This window comes from Sciurus carolinensis, chromosome 11 (genome assembly GCF_902686445.1).
Source record: "Sciurus carolinensis chromosome 11, mSciCar1.2, whole genome shotgun sequence".
In the NCBI taxonomy this organism is placed as follows: domain Eukaryota; kingdom Metazoa; phylum Chordata; class Mammalia; order Rodentia; family Sciuridae; genus Sciurus; species Sciurus carolinensis.
Genome location: NC_062223.1, coordinates 68,554,783 through 68,571,067, shown reverse-complemented (window position 1 = coordinate 68,571,067; position 16,285 = coordinate 68,554,783). Strand labels below are relative to the sequence as shown.

The following is a 16,285-nucleotide window of genomic DNA, read 5'->3' as shown; positions in this document are numbered from 1 at the left end:
TCATTAAAATAGAAGGGAGATCAGTAGAGTAGATAAAGGGAATTAGGGAAAGAGAGGAGGAACCGGGGAATGAAATTGATCAAAGTATGTCACATGCCTGTATAAATACGTCACACGAAACCCACTATTCTGCATAATTATTGTGCACCAATTTAAAATTGCCTAAGATAACCCAAGTAATAAAGAAACTACCAATTTCTCAGAAAACTGTTTATAAAAATAAGTAAATAAATAAAATTTCCTTTGAAAAGAAAGTCAATGTAAATGTTGACTATTTTACTATCATAGAATTTAGGTCAATAAAGCCAGGAAAAGTAAAAAATATCTATTTGGAGAACATCCAGCTTTAGTATGTGTCAAAATAAATGCTACATCAACCAAAGAATGCATTAGGGAGGAATTAGTAAATACACTTAAGTAATAATCTTGGAAGTATTTCTGGCAGGACTCTGTTTTTCCAACAGCCAATGCACAATTCTTAGTCAAATATCTAGACTGTATAATGAGGAATGTAACATTTTAAAACTAGTCTCTGCCCTGCCTTGTACAGATATCAAACTTGAGAAAACAGACTTTTTTTTTATTTTCTGATCACAATAAAATGGGTTGGGAAACAAGAATGACAACACTGCCAGGCAGAGTGAGAGAGGCTTCCCGGGGCAAGTGACATTTGAATGATATGTTCAATACAGCTAGGTTTTCATTAGGCAAAAAAAGGACAGAATAACATTGCAAGTAAGACAAACGAGATGTGCAAACTAGAAGAACCAGGAATTGACTTCCTGAATTTGGAAAACAGAATGTTCTCATATGGGGAGGCTGGCCGGAGGAAATGAGGATGGACAGGTGAGACCTTGAACGCTTGCCAGAGCGCTTGCACATGTGGAGACTTAAAATCAAGGAGCTGTGAAAGTGGATCTCCAGACTCTCAACACCCTGTAGGTGCTCTGGAGGTGCACCTACCGCCCACATCACCTTGGCAAATCAAACTCCTCTCTAGTTTCATTTCAAACATGACCATCTTAATAGCACTTCTCTCTTTGGGTAGCTATGAGGACAGATGAGACAGCATAGCTGAAGCATGCATAAAGATTAGAGGTCATTAGCATTTCATAGCATGTGAGCAAAGGGAATGAAGAAAGCATTTGTGATGAAGTGATAGAGCATGATGATAGACTTGACACAGCAGAGCTCCTAGTAGGAGTGGGAGGCGAGAGGCTGTGCAAAAATCTAAATGAGTAAGAGAGTAGAATAGAGGAAATGTTTTGAGTTAGGATCCCTCAGCCTAGAAAATGTGGACAATAAGAGAGACTGAGTTGTCAAATGAATTGAATCAAGGGCCTGGAGAATGTGTAAAACTCTGATAGGAAGTACAATGAAGGAGGAGAAGGAAACAGGCAGAGAAAACACCATATTCCAAGGAGCAGCCATCTAAAGGATCAGGGTGAGTTTGGAAAACAGAGGACACTATCGTACCACTTAAGCATAGGGCAGGTAGAGGCTGAGCCAGGAGAATTATCTTGCTATCAGTTTATGAAGCTCATGCTGGGGTATTTGAATCCCCTCCTCTCTGCAGTGTATAGCCAGTCACTGTTGTTGACACAGCAGTGATTTAATATATCCTGTATTTGGGAATCTAGCATCTGGTCACATTGTGGTCACATGAAATGAACTTGTTGGAGACTCATGACTGACAACTAATAGGAGGTACCCCATTCATCTTATGGGGAGGATTCAAGGCAGTAGTAGAGGGATTGAAAAAACATCTGGGATTCTGGAAGTGACTTCATAAATGTAAAGACGAGAAAGAGTCAAAAACAGAGCTCATGATAGTTCTCTTATGTCTACAAATAACTCAAATAGTTTGAAACTCCAGAGAGAGGACATAAGCATTCTGCTCTGAAAATTTTGCATTGAAAATCTGATATTAATGAGATTACAGAATAAAATGTTAAGTCTTTTTTCATAGAGACTGGAATTAGGGGGTAGTAAAAACTAAGTGGTAACCCAAGCAATAAGAATGGAAAAGATATTCCTGTGAAGGTTACTATAATAGACTGGGAAACCTCCAGAGGAAAGACTCTGTGGAATGGTCTCAACAAGAAACTGTGTGTCTTGGTTGCAGATTGCTTGAGAAGATCCATGGCCCACCTTCAGGTCTTTGTGGTAGCTGAGACTTGTGCCTATAAAGTTCTCTCCCCTAATCTTTATATACTGTTTGCAGATTGTAATTCTCCTCTCCATTTAGGTATGTCTTCTCCTCAGAGAGGGCTTCCCTGACTGCACAAACAGTAGTCACATACTCCCCTTTGACAGGGATGCTGGTGCCAATGTGTTTCCCAAGCAATGAATATAATGGTGTATCGTGGACATGTAGTCAATAGATGTTGAATGAGTTTATGATATTTGATAGTCCGTTAAACACTCCATACCTCACTTTCATCTTCTGTAAATCCAAATGATTCCCATCCCACAGACATGTGAGGGTTATGTGAGGCAGAGCTGCCTAACCCCAGCATGTTTTCTGGCATATTACCAGTATTTGATAGTTGCTGGTTATTTGGCCTGACTCCTGTTATATTCTGTACCCAAAACCAAATAGAAAACAGCAGCTTTTCAACTAACAATATAATTTCATCCTTTGTCTTCTTTTTTCCTTAATCTTTGTAAAGTCTATAATTTACAGTCTCTTTCTCCCTGCACCCCCTCTCCATTTTCCATCCCTGATTTCTTATTGATTTTCTTTCTCTTCACCTTTGTGACAGAAGTTAAAATCAAAATTATTTGGAGAGGAATCGTATTGGTTTTCTGACTGTGTCTCCCACATGGACTGGATGTTTAATGAATAAATGATATAGAAATGTGACTTGAAAAATTGATCTAAGGAATTTAAGTTTATTCTTTTCAGGTCTGTAATGCAAAGCCATTTACCAAGCATAGTAGAAACTCTCCTGGAGGTTCTGCCAAAAATTCCATAGTTGATCTGATATCATGACCAGATTATGATATTTTGGAGGGACACAGTACCTTCAAATCCATTTGACTCCAAGGTAGCCCATTATATTTTAGTAGGCAGTTTGAAAAGAATTTTGATGAAAATTTCTTAATAACTTTAAAATCATTGATATGTTTTAAGAACTTATTAAGAACTACTTATATAGTATATCACAAGCATCAAATATTATCATGGATCTGAACCCAACCCAGCAGAAGTAGCATGTTAAGTACATTTATCAGATCTAGTCATTTTTACAATTAGCACTCCAGAAGCCACTGCATGCTGGGGTGTTCTGAAGTAAACAAAATTGCACGGAGAACAACATCAAAATTCCTTTAGAAATTTTCACCGATTTCTTCAAAATGTTTAAATGTTACATGTCATTTTAAATAACATAAATACTTGAGTTATTTTATTTATTCGATCCCAAGTGCCGGTGTACCATTAGATTATAAAAAGTATTCGAAAATATGGCATCATGAAACCAGTGGATAAACACAAAGAAATTTTATTCATATTTTCCCTCTTCCATGCAGATCCTGAATGGAGAACAGAAAGATCAAAAGCAGTTGTATGAGTAGAATGCAAGAAGATATTTTGGTCCCACACTATGGCATTTATCCTGATTCTGTACTAGAATCATCCTTCCATCACTTGAGCTCCTGACCTTGACTATAGTCAGGTGTATTTACCTCCCCTTTTTCTAGCTCTAGCTTAAGAATTGTCTTACAAAAAGCCTGGTATGGGGCTGGGGAGATAGCTCAATCAGTAGAGCGCTCACCTTGCAAGCACAAGGCCCTGGGTTTGATCCCCAGCACTGCAAAAAAAAAAAAAAGTCTGGTATGGTGGTTTATACCTATAGTCCCAGCTACTTGGGAGGTTGATGCAGGAGGATTGCTTGAGCTCACAAGATCGAGACCAGCCTATACAACATAGTAAGACCCCAACCAAAAAGAAAGAGAGAGAGAGAGAAAGGTGGGGGAGGAAGTCTAATATTTGCTCTAGATTAATGTCCAGGTGACATCAATACAGAAGTTTTTTATGATCTCAGAGTCTTGACTTTAAGTCCATGTGCAACTATCCAGTAAAGTTGCTGCCACCAGGAAGATGGGCAATCACACAGCAATAAACACATTTCTTCTGTGGGGATTTTCCAGTTTCCCAGACCTGCAGAATCTCCTCTTTGTGGTGATATTCTCCTCCCATGTGACCATCCTACTTGCAAATGTGTCCATAATGGTGGCCATCAAGCTCAGTCACAACCTCCACACCCCCATGTACTTTTTCCTCTTTGGTCTGTCCTGTTCAGAAACTTGTACCACTATGGTAATCATCCCCCGCATGTTAGTGGACTTGCTCTCAGAGAGCAAGACCATCTCTCTTCAAGAGTGTGCCATACAGATGTTTTTCTTCTTCGGCCTGGGAGGCAATAACTGCTTTATTTTGGCTGCCATGTCCTACGACCGTTACTCTGCCATCCACAACCCACTGCATTATCCCATCCTGATGACAAGAAAGATGTGCTTCCAGCTCATGATGGCCTCTTGCATGGTTGGGTTCTTGGTTTCTCTGTGCATCACCATCATTATATTCAACTTCTCTTTTTGTGACTCTTACACCATCCAGCACTTCTTCTGTGACATCTTGCCCGTGGCTAGCCTTGCCTGTGATTACACTTCCCATCACGCAATGGCTATTTTTATGCTCTCTGCCTTCGTGTTGGTGGGCAGCTTTATTTTAATTTTGACTTCCTATATCTTCATTTTGTTCACCGTTTTGAAAATGCCTTCTGCAGAGGGGAGGTATAAGGCCTTCTCGACATGTTCCTCTCACCTCACCGTGGTGTCCATTCACTATGGATTTGCTTGTTATATCTACCTGAGACCCAAAACCAGCGACTCCTTCCGTGAGGACATGCTAATGGCTGTAACATACACCGTGCTGACACCTCTGCTGAACCCCATCGTCTACAGTTTAAGGAACAAAGAAATGCAGATAGCCCTAAGGAAAGTACTAGGCAGTGGCAATAGGTTTATTTCTCAGATGGTAAATAAAAGAGCCCCGAATGTTTGAAAGAAAATTATAGAACATGGGTAAATAAAAGTGGATGAAGTGAAATACATGTACTAAAAATCTAACTTTTGTACAAAGGAACTTGTACAATCAGGTCTGATTACCTGATATGTCCTTGATTTACCATTTTTCTACTACAAACATGACATAATTTAAAAATATTTTCCAATGTTATAATACATAAACACACATATAAATGTAATAACTATATCAAACATGTTTGGAACACAGGACTCTCATAATAGCAGTTGCCTCTGGGGAAGGAAGAAAATTATAAGATTGTCTAAAATTTGAATGACAGTACATTGATTGGGGATTCAGTTATAGTGGATTTCTTCTTTATCAAGGACAAAATATTCAGATATATTCATTTTAAATATCTTAAATGGTTGAATTATTTTATTCTTATAAAATATCATTATTTCATTCGCTCATGAAACAACTGAGAGTTACTTCATTTTCTGTTCTATTTTTCTTCTGACTTATTTGCTGTCAACAGATCCTTCCCCTAGTCTGATATATAGGACAAAATAACTGGAGTAATTTTATGTTTTTCAGAAATATAAAATAAATGGAATTAAGAAATAAAATATGCCTGAGGGAATCATCCACATTCCAATGTATTTGAACAAATTGAATTTTAATTCATTGATTTGTTTTTTAGATAGACGAGAACAAATTCTACTCATGTGATTTTATAATCACAGTGGCTCCATCAGAATAAAACCAAAATTTTATGGACATCTCAGTGAGTTCTAGAATCAGGAGCAGGATGGCTGAGTAGGAGATAATACCCTCATCTCCCTGCCCCCACTCCCACCCCCCCCACACACACACACACAAAAAAAAACAGCAAGGAGACAGCTACCCACAAATAACTCTAGGCGGGCTCAAGTCTATTTAAGAGCATATATAGCAACACAGTGTATCAAAAATGATAAAGAAGAAAGAAAAGAAAAGGAAAGGAAAGGAAGAGGAAGGAAGGAAGGAAGGAGGAAAGGAAGGAAGGAAGGAAGAAGGAAGGAAGGAAGGAAGGAAGGGGAAGAGAGAGAGAAAAAAGAAAAGAAAAAAGGAAAAGGAAAAAATGAGAATAACCCCATAGAAAGGCTAACTGGGGGAACTGGCTTAGTGAATTTGTCTGGAGAGGGATAGAAACAAGGAAGAAGAGTGTGAGCTATCTGAATAGCTCAATAGTTGTCACCATGGTACCCAGTGGCCTGCTTGGAGGAGGTTCTTATCAGTATTTGCTTTGTTATGGTTTGGATGTGAGGTGTCCCCCAAAAGCTCACATGGGAGACAATGTAGGAAGTTTCAGTGGAGAAACTATTGGGTTGTAAACGTTTTAACCCAATCAGTGAATTAACCCCTGATGGGCTTAATTGAAGTGGTAGGGTATAACTGGAGGAGATTGGAATTGGGGCGTAACTTTGGGGTATATATTTTGTATCTGGAGAGTGGTCTCTCTCTCTCTCTCTCTCTCTCTCTCTCTCTCTCTCTCTCTCTCTCTCTCTCTCTCTCTCTCTCTCTGCTTCCCTGCTTCCTGATGATGCCAGCTGCTTCCCTCTGCCACACTCTTTCACCATGATGTTCAGCCTCACCTTGAGCCCCAAGGAATGGAGCCGGCCTTCTATGGACTAAGATCTCTGAAACCATGAACCCTCAAATAAACCTTTCCTCCTCTATAATTGTACTGGTTAGATCATTTGTCACAGCAGTGAAATAGCTGACTAAAAACAGCTGCTGAGGACATTAACAGTCCACAGGACAGCTGGGTACTCCCCACAGCTTTCATAGGAGAGGGTCCTGCAGTGTTCATTGGCACTGACTCCAGCAGCCTACTCTGCAGAGGACTCCTGCAGCTCTCAGCACTGAGGTAACCAGCCATCACTGCTGCTATGAACCTCCAGGAGGGGAGCACTCCTACCCCCCACCCTCATCAGAATGAGCTTCCATTGTACTACCTGAGGACCAGAGCTGCCACAGCCTCAACCCTACACTCTTCCTGAACCTGTGTGTACTGCACTTCAGACTCTGTGTGGCTGCTCTGTGTACACCCATAATCCAAAGTTTAGCTCTGTAGTTATTCTCTACATTTAGGTGCCTAGATGCAATTGCATGACAGCTCCAAGGTCACTCACACATAAAACATTCATACCTCCACCACCACATGGGAGACTATAAGCCAGACTTGGTGCCAAGTATATGATTTTCAGCCATGACATTTCCAAGTGGGAAAAAAAAGAAATTGAGCAGTCCCCAGAAGCCTCCACCATCACTGTAGATACCCACAGACTAGGCCACTGAGGAACTCTGCTATCTTTACCAAGGCTGCTCTCAGTTGAGAGTTGTATGGAAACTATATCACTTGGCCTCCCCTAGAACCAGAATAGCTGCACTCCACTCAGTCACTCCCCCTCATCTCCACTCACAGCTGAAGGTCCTAACCCACCAAAATCAGTGAGTGAAGTCTGGAAGAGGCAACTGCTCCGCCAACTGCCCATTCATCAACACAAGGCTACAAGAAACAAGAAACCAAGGAAATGATAACGTGAAAGGAACACAATAATTTTCAAATGAATGATCCCAAAGAAATGAAGATCTATGGATTCAAAATAATTATTTCAAGGAAGTTCAACAAGGTACAAAAGAACACAGACTGACACTCAAGATATTAAGAAAACAGTTAACAAAAAAAGGGAAAATGTAGGAGAAAGAAAGAAATCAGAGAAAAGGTCAATGTTATGGTTTGGATGTGACATGTCCCCCAAAAGCTCATGTGTGAGGTAATGCAAGGAGGTTTAGAGGTGAAAGATTGGATTATGAGAGCCTTAACCCAATCAGTGAATTAATCCCCCTATAGGGATCAACTGAATGATAACTGCAGGCTGGTAGGGTGTGGCTGGGGGAGGTGGGTCCCTGGGGGTATGCCTTTGGGGAATATATTTTTTTCTTGATGAGCAGAGCTCTCTCTGCTTTCTGGTGCGATGGCTTGAGCTGCTTTCCTCCTCCCTGATGTTCTGCCTCATCTTGAGCTCTGAGAAATGAAGCCAGCTGTATAAGAACTGAAACCTCTGCAACCATGAGCCCCACAATAAAATTTTCCTCCCCTAATTGTTCTTGTCAGGTCTTTTTGTCACTCAACGAAAAGGCTGACTAAAAAAAGTCAACAAAACTAAGAGTTTGCTTTTTAGAAAGAACCAAAATTGATAAGTGTGTAGCTATTTATAATGTGCATGCCATGTATGTAGCCCATGTATACGTTTTGAAAAGAATTCAGAAGAATCTTCTATTTCATGGCATCGAGAAATGAACTGGAGAGGAGCATAAAAATTTTAAGAAGTATTCTCGTAACTATTATCTGTAGCCCAGGGATATGAATAGAAGATACCAAATCTAAAATGAGACCTAATTTCAATGATACCAAAGTCTGAAGTGGCAAAGAACATATGTGTGCTAAAAGCACCACACCAGCGTGGATAGGACAATCATAATGACATCTAAAAATGTTTGATTCACAGGAATCTTTGAGGTATTGTCCATGGGTGGGCAACTCAGTAAGGCTTTACTCAATGTAAACTCAACACACTCTAGGGTCAGAAAGCAGAGACCTGATTTGAAACACTACATAATGCACAGAGATCTCCTCCTTCCATTCCCAGACCTAAATCAATTCAGAGATCCAGGATCCTCTGGATTAAGGAGAGGCTCTGGTCTTGAGGAAAAGTCTTACAATAATATAACATATATATTCCATGACTGTCATTCTTCATCTATTCCAAATAGATTTTTTTTCGGGGGTGTGGGGATACCAGGGATTTAATTCAGAGGCACTTGACCACTGAGCAACATCCCCAGCCCTATTTTGTATTTCCTTTAAAGACAGGGTCTCACCAACTTGCTTAGCACCTCACTTTTGCTGAATCTGGCTTTGAACTCTCAATCCTCCTGCCTCACCTCCTGAGCCGCTGGGATTACAGGCGTGTGCCACCGCACTCCGCTATTCCAAATAGATTTAAGGCCATTTAAAGGTAACTATTAATGAGAAAGGAAAATATCTAGAACTTTCAGGGGTTTTTACACACTAAGAACTTTCAGGGATTATTACATACATTGCTCTGAAGTACACTAATCTTTGGAAGTCCATTATAGTCCACCAATCAGGAAGAAAGCTTATAGGAACAAGGTAAGCAGAACTTTGACTTAATTTTACCTTATTGTGAACCCATATTTATAATTGAAATAGATTTACTCAACAACTGCCAAAATTAGTGCCATGTTAGCTCCCTGGTCCATGAAATAGGGCTATTATGTGAGAAAGTGCAAGTGGATGCTCCTGGATCTGCTCTTCTCAGCCAATAGGGGAAATCAAAGGAAATTTAGAGCCAACAAAACTGCAGCACAAGACTCTAGCAGCATTTTTGGATCAGTAGGATCAAGTTCCTGGAGCAGGGTGGCTGATGTTAGTGTCCTTAGTGTCCAGCATAAGGCATGAGGCATGGTAGCACTTGGGGCAACAGTCTGCAGCCCGAGTCCTCAGCGGCAGCCACAGTGGTGTCCTCACCTGACCAGTTCTTCACAGGGATGAGGGCACAGCCTTGAACCTGATCCTCCAGTCTTTCTGTTCACTCCTAATCTTCTGGAAATACCCAGAGTCTGTTTCTGTTTCTTGCGATTGAAGACTCTCATTGACTGATATGCACACACATTTAGTAATGTTTTTATAAGTTAGTCAATTCATAGAGAAGAGCAGCAACATTGTTCACTGCAGTAAAATTATATAGATGAGAGTTTTTCTTTAGATGTTCCTCAATCATTTATACAGAATGATTACAAATGGAGTTAGTTATTTAAATGTGACAGTATAAATGAAGGTACTGTGGATAATATCATTTTAAAAGCACCATATAACTGATAGGAGACAGAACAGCATTAAAAAAATCTGAGCTATGGGATCAGGCTGCCTGTTTCAAATCCCACCTCAACCACCCACTTATTCACTTTGTGATGTTAACCAAGTTTAAGTACTCAAATCCTTTATCTGTATAATTAAGATAATAGAAATGTTGTTGATAACTGAGATAGTATTAGTAAAGAACTTAGAATACTGTTTAGAACATAGCATCTAACACAAGTACACACTATATTAGACAACATTAATATCAAGAAGGCAATAGTGCATTTGATTTTTTAATTACTTTAATGTTTTCAACACTCCACTGAGAAGTATTGTTATTATCTCAACTTGACACCTGAGGAAATAGAAACACAGAAAGGTTAAGTTACTTGTCAAAGATTATATGGGTATTAAGTGAACAAGCTTGGATTCGATTCCTGGTGGTGTGGCCTCAGAGTTTTCACATCTAACCTCAAAGCTAGAACTAACTTATTAATATTTCTACTGATAACTGCTACCTTTATTTTATTATCACCTTCATACAGTCCTACTAGCATATTAATTCTGATCTCAAACAGGGACTAATATCTTATTGCAATCATAAGCAAATACACACTCAAGCTCATTAGGACAATTACTTCCCTTTGATCTGAAAGTTGTTTACCTGAAACTAGACTTTGGGTTTGGATAAGCTGGCTCAGCGTAGATGGCTTAATGACTCTTCAGGGAACAGGGCAGCGTTGACTCATAGTCAGTTTTAGAGATGACATTGAGTTTGAGGATTAGTACAGGGATTCATATCTCCTATGTTTAGAACTGAAGATGCAGAATTGAAGACAAGCCCCAGAGGACTCATAGATGAGACACCATCTCTGCCCATTTCTACTTCCCTCGCAGTCAAACTGATAAACCTGCAAGTCATTCTATATCCCAAGATAATAGGCCATTAGAGCAAAAGGGGATGTCATTAATTCTTAACCTTATATATAGTCACCTCTTGGCATCCACAGGGAATTGGTTCCCTGATATTCCATGGATACCAGAATCTGAGGATGCTCAAGTCCCTTATATAATATGTTGTACTATTTGCGAATAACCTATGTATATTCTCCTATATACTTTAAATCATATCTAGGTTATTTATAATACCTAATACAATGTAAATGTTATGTGAATAGTTGTTTTACTATATTGTTTAGGGACTAAAGATAAGAAAAAAGTCTGTACATGTTAAGTACAAATGCAGTTTTTTTTTTCAAATATTTTCAGTTTATAGTTGGTTGAATCCATGAATGTGGAACAACAAACACAAGTGACCAATTGCATATATATTTAAACAGGAATTACAAATTCTAAGAAACACATATTTTCCCTTCTGGGTCCTGAAAATATCTGGCTTTTTGAAGTTAAATAAATCTGGCATTTTTAGACAAAATTTCAAAATTCTCTGCTACATGTTTTATTGATGACTGATAAATACCATTTGAATCTGCAGCTTGCCCTACCTATGAGAGAGTTTCATGCAGGGATCAATGGCAGGATTGAAATTAATCTCTGGATCAGTCACATTCTGAGCAAAGGTGAAAGTCAGGAAGAATCTAGGAATGGTGGAAATGTAGACTTTGAGCAAATAGAATTTGACTTATAAATAGTGAATCTAGAATAGTATATATGCGACCTTTTAAAGAAAGCATTTTTAATTGAAAATTGCCTTTGTATCCTGAGCAAAAAGAAGAATGTTGGAGGTGTCATAATACTTGATTTGCAATTATACTTCAAAACTACCAGTAAGATATTATAATAATAGCAGCATGGTACTGATATACAAACAGACATACAGACCAATGGGACAGAATAGAGAACACAAAAGTATACCAATGCAGCTACAACTATCTCCTTTTGGACAAAGTGTTAAAAACTTACATTAGAGAAAAGAGAGCCTCTTTAACAAATAGTGCTTAGAAAATTAGATATCCATATGTATAAGACTGAAACTAGATCCTTTTCTCTCACCCTGTACAAAATAATCCATTCAAAGTGGATCAAAGATATAACTATAAGACCTGAAACTTTGAAATTGCTAAAAGAAAACATACAGAAACACTTCAAGATACAGGCACAGGCAATAATTACTGAATAAGATTCTCAATAGCTTGGGAAATACTATACCAAGAATTGACTAAAAAGATTGCATCAGACTTAAAAATTTCTGCACAGAAAATAAAACAATTAACAGAATGAAAAGACAGTCTACATGGGAGAAAATTTCTGCCAGCCATTCTTCTCATGGAGGATTGATTTCCAGAATATATAAAGTATACGAAAAACTTAACACCAAACAATCCAATCAATAAATGGGCAAGTGAACCGAACACACACTTCTCAAAAGAAGTACAAATGGCCGAAAATAAATTTTAAAAAATATTTAACGCCTTCAGCCATCAGAAAACACAAATTAAAACTACATTGAGGTTCTATCTCACCTGAGGGAGGATAGTAATCAGCAAGAGTACAAATAACAATGAATGTTTACAAGGACACTGGTGGGAAAGGAACTGATTTGCACTGTTAGTACAGCCACTATGGAAATAAGTATAGAGATTTCTAAAAACTAAAAGTATGACTATCTTCTGCTCTTGCTGTACCACTCCTTTGTAGATATCTGAAGAAATTAAAGTAAGCATGCCATAGAGATACCTACATGCCCATGTTTATCGCAGCACAACTCACAATAGTCAAGGTATGGAATCAGCCTATGTACCCGTGAACAGATGAATGAATAAAGAAAATGTGGTATAGACACACAATGGGGTATTACTCTGCCATAAAAAAAAATGAAATCCCATAATTTGTGGGAAAAAAAATAGATGGATGAAACTGGAGATCATCATAGTAAGTAAAATAAGCCAGACTCATAATGATAGTTATTGCATATGTAGAAGGGAAGCTATCAAAGCAGAGGAAGGGGTGGGAGGATGGAAGGGGAGGATTAGGTAACCGGGGAGTGGGAATGATCAAAATGTGCTATGTGCATGTATGAATATGCCCTATATATTATTAATATGTATTAATAAATATTTGCTTTACAGAAATAACTCCTGACCAAAGAAATTGCAAAATACATTACCATCTTGTTCTATAGTAAAATACTTAAGCCTCAAACCAAATGCAATAGCACATGGCCTACTCCAGGGCAAATCCAGTCATTCAGAGCCCCCACCCACTATCATTCCTATGAAAGAATCATCAAATCCATGTGGGTTCCCACTTGTGGGAGAACAAGATGTCCCTTGTTTTGAGTTACATCCCTGGCACTTTTATTAGTCACCCTTAAGAATTAACATTTCCAAGATTTTTATAATCTAGAAAATGCTCTTTCTCAAAGAGTATCCCCAGCTGAATGTGTGAACCTTCTACATGTACAACTCCTTCCTCACTGACTCTCCCAGATTAGGGACTTCTCTTTCCTGATTCTGCTGAGCAAAGGCATAGTGTAATGATCGCTGCTCCTCCCTGAAACCCAAAGTATCAACTTATCCCTCTTGTTTCCCCTGCTGACACTCACCCAGACAAAACCTACATCTGCTTCCTGCAAACCCAACCTTTAGAAGAACTGGCTAAATTTCCCCCCAGACATTCAATTTCTACAATCGGCTCATTATGGAATGAGAATTCCACAGAAAAATCAATTCTGCTGGAAAGTACATTGATTATCATTTGAACTGGGACTAGACAGTGAAATGATAGTGAGGGAGTATAACATATATGGCAGCAGTTCAAATGACTCCCTGCCTTTGTCCCTTGCTCCAGCCCCTTCAGTCACTAATCAAAATAAAACTTCAAAAATAAAAGGCCCATTACTTGTTGTTAAGGCAGACTATGTTGGTATTGAATACAATATTTGTAAAACCATGGACTTCTTCAGTTAGCAAATCAAACTTGCATTTCACTCTCCACCATATATAGCCTAGAAGTTCTCCACTTCAACTAGAATGGAAAGTCATAGATTTGCCTGCTACAAGTTACTTAAAAATGGAAAAATTTACTAGAAAAGGCCACTAGGACCACACCTTTCAGATCTAACTCAAGTGTACTTTTCTTCCAGCTCCCCCACCTTCTTTGGTATGAATTAACGAACTTGAGAAATGCTGAGGGATACAAGACGTGCTTTCTTCCAATTAAAATCCCAATGATGTACCTCACAGAAATAGAGCAAGCAATCATGAAATTCATCTGGAAGAATAAGAAACCCAGAATAGCTAAAGCAATCCTTAGCAGGAAGAGTGAAGCAGGGGGTATTGCAATACCAGAACTTCAACTATACTACAAAGCAATAGTAACAAAAACGGCAGAGTATTGGCACCAAAATAGGCAGGTAGATCAATGGTACAGAATAGAGGACACGGACACAAACCCAAATAAATACAGTTTTCTAATACTAGACAAAGGTGCCAAAAACATGCAATGGAGAAAAGATAGCCTCTTCAACAAATGGTGCTGGGAAAACTGGAAATCCATATGCAACAGAATGAAACTGAACCACTATTTCTCACCCTGCACAACACTCAACTCAAAATGGATCAAGGACCTCGGAATCAGACCAAAGACCCTGCATTTTATAGAAGAAAAAGTAGGTCCAAATCTTCAACTTGTTGGTTTAGGATCAGACTTCCTTAACAGGACTCCCATAGCACAAGAAATAAAAGCAAGAATCAATAACTGGGATAGATTCAAACTAAGTAGCTTTCTCTCAGCAAAGGAAACTATCAGCAATGTGAAGAGAAAGTCTACAGAGTGGGAGAAAATCTTTGCCACTCATACTTCAGATAAAGCACTAATTTCCAAAATACAAAAGAACTCAAAAAACTCTACACAAAGAATACAAATAACCCAATTAACAAATGGGCTAAGGAAATGAACAGACACTTCACAGAAGATCTACAAGCAATCAACAGATATATGAAACAATGTTCACCATCTTTAGTAATAAGAGAAATGCAAATCAAAACTACACTAAGATTCCATCTCACCACAATTAGAATAGCGATTATTAAGAATACAAGCAACAATAGGTGTTGGAGAGGATGTGAGGAAAAAGGTACATTCATACATTGCTAGTGGGGCTGCAAATTAGTTCAGCCACTCTGGAAAGCAGTGTGGAGATTCCTTAGAAAACTTGGAATGGAACCACCATTTGACCCACCTATCCCACTCTTTGACCTATACCCAAAGGACTTAAAATCAGCATACTACAGTGATGCAGCAACATCAATGTTCATAGCTGTTCAAATCACAATAGCCAGATTGTGGAACCAACCTAGATGCCCTTCAATTGATGAATGGATAAAGAAACTGTGATATATATATATATATATATATATATATATATATATATATACACACACACACACAATGGAATATTACTCATTCATAAAGAATAATAAAATTATGGCATTTGCAGGCAAATGGATGAAATTGGAGAATATCATGCTAAGTGAGATAAGCCAATCTCAAAAAACCAAAGCAGAAAGATCTTGCTGATAAGCGGATGATGATGCATAATGGGAGTTGGGAGGGAGGCAAGAATGGAGGAAGGAGGGACTGTATAGAGAGAAAAGAGAGGTGGGAGGGGAGGGGGCAAGGAAAAAAAAGAATAAAACAACAGAATGAATCAAACACCATTACCCTAATATAAACATATGATTACACAAATGGTATGCCTCTACTTCATGTACAGAGAAACAAGTTGTACCCCATTTGTTTGTTTACAATAAAAAAAAAGAAAATCTCACTGCAAAAAAAAAATTATAATAATTAAATGACTAAGTCAAATAAAAAAAAAAAGATGTGCTTTCTAATTTCAGAAAACTCTACCTTGCCTTAAATGCCAAGGTTGAAAACCACATTCTCTGTACTTCAAGGAATGTACTAGAGGACTAGGTTCCAATCCTTTATTCCCAAGTGGCCATAGGAAAGACAAGATGCACTGAGAAACTGATCCTGGCCACACCAGGAGGTATTGACTGGCCCTCTATCAATCCAGAGAGGAATGGGGAAGGGAGAGAGACAGGGAAGAAGGCTTAGGGATCATTAGAACATTTAGTCTATGATATGGTTTTGGGTATGATTTTATTCCTTAATTCAGTTCAAAAGAAATACATAACAGTAGGAGAATTGAAGACTATTTTTCTCTAACATTATCAGTTGTCATAAGTACTCTAGCCAAGATCAGCTTTTCTTTGCAAGGAAAAATGTACAGTATGTGTAAGAGAGGGACAACCACAGGGACAAAGGGCAAATGCACTCCTGGGTCTTGACCC

At 38.6% G+C, this 16,285-nt stretch overlaps 1 protein-coding gene across 1 annotated transcript; it reads left to right on the top strand.

Moving 5' to 3' along the window:
- Positions 1 to 4,105: 4,105 nt before the first annotated feature.
- On the top strand, positions 4,106 to 5,071 carry LOC124958144 (olfactory receptor 10K1-like). The gene has a single exon (XM_047515882.1). It carries the CDS (start codon positions 4,106 to 4,108, stop codon positions 5,069 to 5,071), a length of 966 nt encoding a protein of 321 aa, XP_047371838.1.
- The last annotated feature ends 11,214 nt before the right edge of the window (positions 5,072 to 16,285 follow it).